General features: G+C 35.2%; 1 protein-coding gene across 1 annotated transcript; it reads left to right on the forward strand.

Annotated features, from left to right (window-relative positions):
* The first annotated feature begins 3521 nt into the window (after positions 1-3521).
* On the forward strand, positions 3522-5431 carry LOC142983098 (uncharacterized). The gene has a single exon (XM_076129929.1). It carries the CDS (start codon positions 3589-3591, stop codon positions 4825-4827), a length of 1239 nt encoding a protein of 412 aa, XP_075986044.1. The 5' UTR covers positions 3522-3588; the 3' UTR covers positions 4828-5431.
* The last annotated feature ends 2568 nt before the right edge of the window (positions 5432-7999 follow it).

The raw sequence follows: 7999 nt of genomic DNA on the forward strand, positions 1-7999 counted from the left end.
CGGTGTTATGGCAATCAAAAGCATAGTTGTAAGTGGTAAACAGTTAACAAACCATTGTTTTGTAGATGACATAGTCCTCTTCTCTTTTTTGGCATCGGAACTCGAATCAATGCTCAAAGATCTGAGCACGGCAAACCTTCAGATTGGACTGAGTAAGAACCGTACAAAAACCCAGGTTATGACCAACAACACAAAACGTAGGGTCGAGGTAGACGGGCACGTCATAGACTATGTCGACGAGTACACTTGCTAGGGCCAGATAACCTCTTTTAACAACCGACGGGACAAAGAGTTGGACAAACGTGTCACAAGTGCCTGAAAGAGATCCTGGTCCAGGAAAGAGCTAATGAAGGGTAACCTTCCACTGTCACTGAAGTGAAAGCTCGTCGACATGTTTATACCTACTACCCGTCCTTACCTACGCTGCCCAAACATGGTCCCTTACGGAAAACCAGAAAGAGCCAGAGAGCGATGGAGCATAGTATATTATGCATCAAAAGAACAGATCACGTCCGTAATTCTATACTGCGCTCCCAAACTCGCATAGCCGATGTAAGGGAGAAGACCGCCTGGCTGAAATAGAACTGAGCCGGCCACATTATCCATATGCATTCGGAAAGGTGGACCCGCATATCTACCAACTGGATGCCAGAAGATGGTCATAGCAGACGCGGGAAACTTAAATGGAGATGGCGGGATGACCTAGACGCATTTGAAAAGGACTGGACGGATCTAGCCCCTGAAAGAGGAATTTGAAAGGAAAGGGTGCCTCTTTACTTTGCCTGCATCAAAATGTATAATTTTATTTTTAAAATTGTAACGAAAACTAAAATTATTATCATACCAAACGGTCATATTTCTGGCCTTCCCATTCTAGCACGCTAAAAATGATTATGTATTCCACAATAATTTAATGCAAAAGGGACGTATTTCAAAATATGCTACTGTTATATTACAAAATATAATAACAAACACTAGTGTTTGAATGCAAAACGGTCGTTTTCAGAAATATGGCACTTTTGTATTACAAAATATGGTAACAAATACTATAGTTAGAATGCAAAAAGGACGTTTTCCAAAATATGGCAGTTTTGTATTGTAAAATATAATCACAATAACTTGAAATTTTGCACCCAACACAGACATATTTTGGATTGTGGCACTTTTTCATGCAAATGACTAGCATTTGCGTTGAATCTCCGGGCGCAACTCACAAAGTGGCTGTTTTGCACTGACATTACCTGTCAAAGTGAGCTAATGCAAAAAGGGCAGTAAGTCAGTGCAGCCATAATATAAGCAAAAATGATGGGGTTTTTTTTTTACTATAAAATATAGTCGGTTCAGGTGTCATTTTTGCAATAAAACGATTTTCATTTTTTTTTGAGTTGTGGCCCTTTTGCATTGAAGGAGCGATATGTGGACTTATCGCATTTTTATTAAACAGTAAAATTTACACAGATGTAAGTAACAAAATGCCGTGACAAGCTCAACGAAAGACAAAGTTTCTGTAGAAGAGACACGAGAGCCATGTTTCTTGAATCCGGAAGGTGGAATTAAAACTCATTTGCACTTGAATAATACGTATAAGACGCTGTGTGAAGCTGGGGGCGGTTGCTACATGGCTATTAGACAGGCCATGGTGGGGCTAAGAGACATGCGAGTGAAGGATTTTTACTGTTTGGTCGCTAAGTAGCTGAAAAGACACTTTTAACGGACGTTTTTATTGATCTGTAACGGCTTCCGTAGCGCACTGGTTTAGGTCACCACGTCGTTACTATTGCGTCGGGAGGTCGTGGGTACAATTCCCACAAGGAACAATTATTTGTGCGATCCACAAATAATTGTTCGAGTCTGGTTGTACTTTGTGTCCGTTGTTTGTATGTTTGTAAAAGTACAAGGGCAATTAATGCGGGAGTTGTTTTTTTAAGAAATGAAATTTATGTAATGAAAATGAAGACTTATTACGGTTTGCCCGTCTGTCTGTCCCTCCGTCATTCCATCAGTTCGTCAGTCCGTCAGCCCGTCAGCCCGCCTGTCGATCTGTCTGTCCGACTGTCCGTCTATCCGTCTAAACTTTAAGGACGTAACTGAGTCACGCTTATTACAATTTAATGCTACAGGCTATATAAATTGACAATACGAATTATTAGAGCGGAGAAATAAATGTGACAGAGAAACTGCAAGGTAATAAATATTTTCATATAAAGCCTCGCTAATTTAATGGCCACAATCTGAAACCAACTGGCACCGCGGAACGTTTAACGTAAACACTATTAAGACTTATTTAGGCCACAAATGAGATGAAACACAGACGAATACACGGTTGTGTGAACACATCCATTTTGTGGTTATTTGTTAGTTTTATTGTTCGTACTTAGAATGTCTACGAGGATGTTGAAGGGTCTTTATCTAGATTTGTGTTTGTATCACAGAATAAATCAAGTAAATAATGGTAAAGTCTTGAATAGTATAACGAACCTAGGTAAAGATCGTGGTGCAACCTTGTATGTCTGAGAGTTCTTTAGAATAGTTCTTGAAAGTATGCAATGTCTGTAACCCGCCCTTGGCCAGCGTGGTGGACTCCAGACCCAACTTCATTGCGGGAGAAGACCTTTACGTATAAGTGGGACAACAATGGGTTGAATTTATTTATTTTAAGAAGTTATTTGTACATCTCTAGTTTTTATCTGAACAAAGAACAAGAGCTGGCTTCTGAAATTAAAATAATACAAACTACATATTAAGTATATGAACAAATCGATTTATTTCAGCATATTTATACTAGAGCGACTCTGATGTTAAAAAAAACAGACTTGCTAACAATTTAATTTGCCACTACTACACCATTACAAGTTTTAAACATTTTATTTGCCGTACTTGAGTTCCACATTACCTTTTAATATCAAATTGTCTAAGTAGCTACTGAAATCTTCGAGTAAGTACCTAATTTAATACTAGTTACTATCTAGGAACACCAAAACTTGAGTCCTTAACATTAATCTTGGTTGATGTAACATAGCACGTTGAATAATACTACTAAAGGTACACCTAGTGTTTATTACTTAGGCTTAAAGCGGCTTAGACGACTGTCATTAACTTAATTAAATTTTAGAGCGACATTGGGTATTCTAGAACAGTTTCGTAAGGTTATTTCATTGTATATTAGGCTGGGACAAATTCTTGGTAGGTTGTTTCTTAACCAACCACTTTTAGGTAACTATTTAACAGAATTTCTTTGACCAGCTATGAGACGATAGCTCACATTGTTAACGTTCTTCGAAAGCTTAGTATGTATAAATTGAATATCGCGGAATTCAATTAGCCTAAAAGTCAAAGCAACAAACAATAAATACGTATTGAATGTGATAATAAGAAAACCTTAATGATATGTTCAACTCAGCTAAAATGCTTCATAAATACATTTTTCTTTTAAATAAATACCTAACAATATATTTATAACGTGTAACGAAACGTATAACTTTTATATAGTCTGTGGCCTTTCTTGTCAAGTCAGTGTTAAATCAAAACAAAACAATAGTTACGATAAAAATATTTTTAGTGTTCTAAAAACTTAATTAAGACAATAAAATGGATGATTACGATGAACTGTTTAAGACTATATGTCGGTTGTGTTTAACACAGAGCAGTAGTGACAAAATGGTGTCTCTAATCGATAATTCGAATGAGGAAGACGGACTTAGTTGTTTTGGCAAAGCAATCACTATTGTTACGAATGTTTTGTTACATAAAAACGATAAACTACCTAATATGATGTGTTATAAGTGTGCCTATTTACTAAAACATGCAGTTTACTTCAAGTTAAAGTGTGAAGCGTCAAACCAGAGGCTAAAACAGCTATGTAATTTAGAGGTAAACAATGAACTCTCCGATCGAGATTTAAAAGAAAAAGTGTGCGAATATGTTATGTATAACCAGTATTTTCCTGTAGAATCAAGCCCACAACCTACAACGTCTGATAATACGAATAAAAACGGCTTGAAATCGAATAGTTTTTTACAAAAAAATGACAATGAAACACCTGTTGAAAAGGTCGAAACGAATGCTCAATCAGATGATAATATTTACGATTTCAATGACTTTATAGACCACGACGATACCATCGAAAATAACGACAAACCAGAAGAATATTCAGATGAAATAGACAATGTTTTAGACACAATACAAGACATTATTAACACAGAAAGTTCTACCAACACTTTTAAAAGACGTAAGATCAAACGGCAAAGGCAAAAATACCGCCCAAATATACGCAGTAACGAACGTAACTTAATATGTAAAATATGCCACAAAATACTTGCCAATCGGTTAACGTATGACCATCATATGCAACGTCACAACCATTGCCGATATATCTGTGATCAGTGCGGAAAAGGGTTTCCAGTACTGACGGAAATGCATATGCATCAAATAGCAAGACACGGGATTGGACCGTACTTACAATGCGACCACTGTCCTTACAAAGCTCCCCGTAAACTGAATTTAATAGAACACTTACGGATTCACACTGGTGAAAGACCGTTTACTTGTGAAAAATGTGGTTTGACGTTCCGAAGAAGAGCAATTTGGAGAAATCATTTAGTATGTCATATGGAGAAGAAACACCAATGTACGTATTGTCCTAGAAAGTTTTATAGACATTCGCAGATGCTTGCACATTGTAATAATGTTCATGAACGTGTGTATATGTATATGTGTAGTGTTTGTAGTGTTACGTATACAAAGACAGAGACAGTCAGACGTCACATGATAGTCAAACATGGTATTCCTAGAGAGAAACAAGGAAGAATTGTGAAGATTAGATATTAATAAAATAAATGAGTTTACTGATTGATATAAGTTTGGTTTTGATTCAAATATTTCCTGTATGACCACATGTATGGATTTTAAAGAAGTAAAAAAAGTTTGTTTGTATTATTATACTAAGTGGTGTTCTCTGGTCTTTGCCTGCCCCTATGGGAAGAAGGCTTGACTTCCTGTATGTATGTAAGGTGGTAAGATGAGAGCTTTTTATACTACTTGGGCCTGGTTTTGACAGCTAGCTTAACAGATGGATTTAAAATATTGAATTTGGATAAGTGCTTGATACATTTGCAATAGTTAAAATGAAAGTATAAAAAGCTGCTAAAAGTTCTATTTGATAAGATAATCATTACTTATTCAGTAGTGCCTAGTGAAACCAGGCTTTAATATTTCAAATAGATAGCTTATTATCAGAAAATCTACCACACAATTATTTTTGTCTATTATTGTTTCCTTCATTTATTACAATTATACTCAAATGTTATAAACTTATGTTATACTGTACCTAATAGAAGTTTTTATGCCTAGACAATAATAAATATAAGGTCAATATACTTTAAGATCTGTTGTAATCTGAAACTAGTATGTTGTGTTGAAAATAAATAATATTTCTAAAATTAAAATTGCTTTATTCGAGACTCTCTTTCTAAAGTTATTTGGTTACCATAGTACAAGCTCTGCTTAGTTTGGAATCAAATGACCGTGTGTGAGTTATCCAATGATATTTATTTAAAGTACTTTCGTGCGCTCAGCACTGGTAATGTTCACTCTAAAGCTGAAATAATAATATTCTTTTGATTTGCCAAAGATTCTAAACGAAGTAGTTTCTATTTACATAATTAACTAGGTTTTGTATGGCTGTAAATGTATTGTTTAACCTTCTCAATGAATTTTTGTGATATAGTAATGATTTTTATAATCTTTTTTTTATCTTGAACTCCAACTAATCCCAATCATAATTCAGGAAATAGAATAACACAAATGTAGTAGTAGGTATTTGTACCACCTGAGAATTGAACCTACAACACACAGTCCTAGAGACTACTTTAACTACTCCACTAGCCTCAACAAAATTTTAACCAGCTAAATATAAAAATACATTTTGCCTTATTTTAAAACAGTTTCCCCATTCCGCCATATTGACCTAAGGATTTCGTTGGTAAAAATAGAAGCGACGGGACCTAATTCCGTAGATATTAATATTTTTCGACCTTGAAAAGAATCATTGGTTGGAAGAAAATAAACGTTTTAGACACTTATTTTAAGAACAAATGGTTCCATAAAATAATAATATCTACTCGACATAGGATTTATTGGGATTCGAATCGTGCAGTTTTCGTTGGTTATCGATTCTTAGTCTAAAAGTTTGACTTTACCAGAGGCATAAAATATGTATTCTACTACATTAGACGACCATGGTTACGGTCGGGTAAATCTATACTAATATTATAAAGCTGATTAGTTTGTTTGTTTGTTTGTTTGAACGCGCTAATCTCAAGAACTACTGGTCCGATTTGAAAAAATCTTTCAGTGTTAGGTAGCCCATTTATCGAGGAAGGCTATAGGCTATATATCATCAAGCTACGACCAATAGGAGCAGAGTACGAGTAAAAAATGTTACAAAAACGGGGAAAATTTTGACCCATTCTCTCTTATGTGACGCAAGCGAAGTTGCGCGGGTCATCTAGTAAACAAGATATCTTAACCTTTAATTTTCAATGGCGTTTAAAACCTGCTGCATTTCAATTTTAAGTGTACAAGTTGCAAGAGTTTAAAATCTTGAGTGTCGTCAATTAATTTTATTTCACGCAAAAAATTGTAAAAATGATAATCGATAAGGCCTCAACAACAAAATTTTAAGGTGTATCAACAAAATTCTAGTTCAACAACTACCCACATCTGACACGCGCTAACGTTCTTCATTATCCAAGGCTTACAAACCACTAGTAATCAGCATTTCGGTGCTATTTCACGGTGTAAACATCGTTCCTCTAACAAAGCCCACTACAGCCTTCTGTACTGCCTCTAGCAATGTACGGTTTGAGTTTACAAAGGTGGTCGCTGGAAAATGAACTCCCAAGTTTCGAATTCGAAGTGAATCATTTTTGGAATTGAGTGATAGGTGTCTGTAGTTTGATATTCGTGCTTTTCGAAAGTGAAGTGTCCGTTTTATTTTGCATGAATTTGGTGTGATATTTATCGCTGAGTGTTTTGTTATTTTTCTCTGGAGTAGTGATTCTCAAGGAGATTATTTGTTAATGGGTAGGTAAGTGTATTTTATTTTCATATGAAGATTTCTTATAATTATAAGTAGGTAATTTAAAAACAGATAATCAATAAGTACTGTAGTTATTCGAATGCGAAAACGACGAAGTTTTATATCACTTGGAGCAGCTAGGTACTTCACTTCGTCGTCATCTGGTAATCATGACGTAATCATTTTTTTTCCTTAATATGGGGAAAGTAGGTATTTTGTTACTTACAAACTATAATCTGACAACTTAGTAGGTACAGAGCCTTAGCATTCACAATTTATCGAGATTTTAGTTAAGTAACTTTATCCAAAATAAAGTAGGCGTATCAAAAAGGTCACCGTCAGCAGCAGAAACCTACGAGCTGCATATGTTTCAAAATACAGACTTGTATTTCTCCGCCAGCCGCGAACCATTAAACAAAGCGAACTACTAAGTTGTTAAAGTAAAATGATGTTTCATAATAATAGTAACATGACGACGCTTGAGCATCGTAACACCTACGCAGTCATATTCCGAAATGTATCCGATATATGCGTGAAATGATGTAATGAAAATACTTTATTTTTACTTAAAATAATATTTACGTATCTTTATTCCCTAATACAGACATAAAATCCAAAACATATCTTTCTAACGGATTAAATAACAACACAAGCCGTTTCGAAAACGCCTCAATTTTCATACAAACACTCGTAACGGAAATCATGTTTGTCTCGCTAACCAAATTCGCATATTTACTTAGGAACAAATATTTGACCAATAAATAACGTCAATTACATTATACTGTTATGAAAGGGCTGAAGGTCAGATGAAGGTCAAACGTGCGAATGTTGCTTTATGTGTTAATATAAATTAAGTTTTATGAGTGGGCAAATTGACTGTAGAGATACATTTCCAGTGGCTCGTTTTGGAAATGGATTGGA

The sequence above is a fragment of the Anticarsia gemmatalis genome, chromosome 23 (assembly GCF_050436995.1).
Source record: "Anticarsia gemmatalis isolate Benzon Research Colony breed Stoneville strain chromosome 23, ilAntGemm2 primary, whole genome shotgun sequence".
Taxonomy (NCBI): domain Eukaryota; kingdom Metazoa; phylum Arthropoda; class Insecta; order Lepidoptera; family Erebidae; genus Anticarsia; species Anticarsia gemmatalis.

What these genes read in the sequence shown, in the direction of transcription:
- LOC142983098 (XM_076129929.1), top strand. Translation starts at nt 3,589, where the DNA reads ATGGATGATTACGATGAACTGTTTAAGACTATATGTCGGTTGTGTTTA.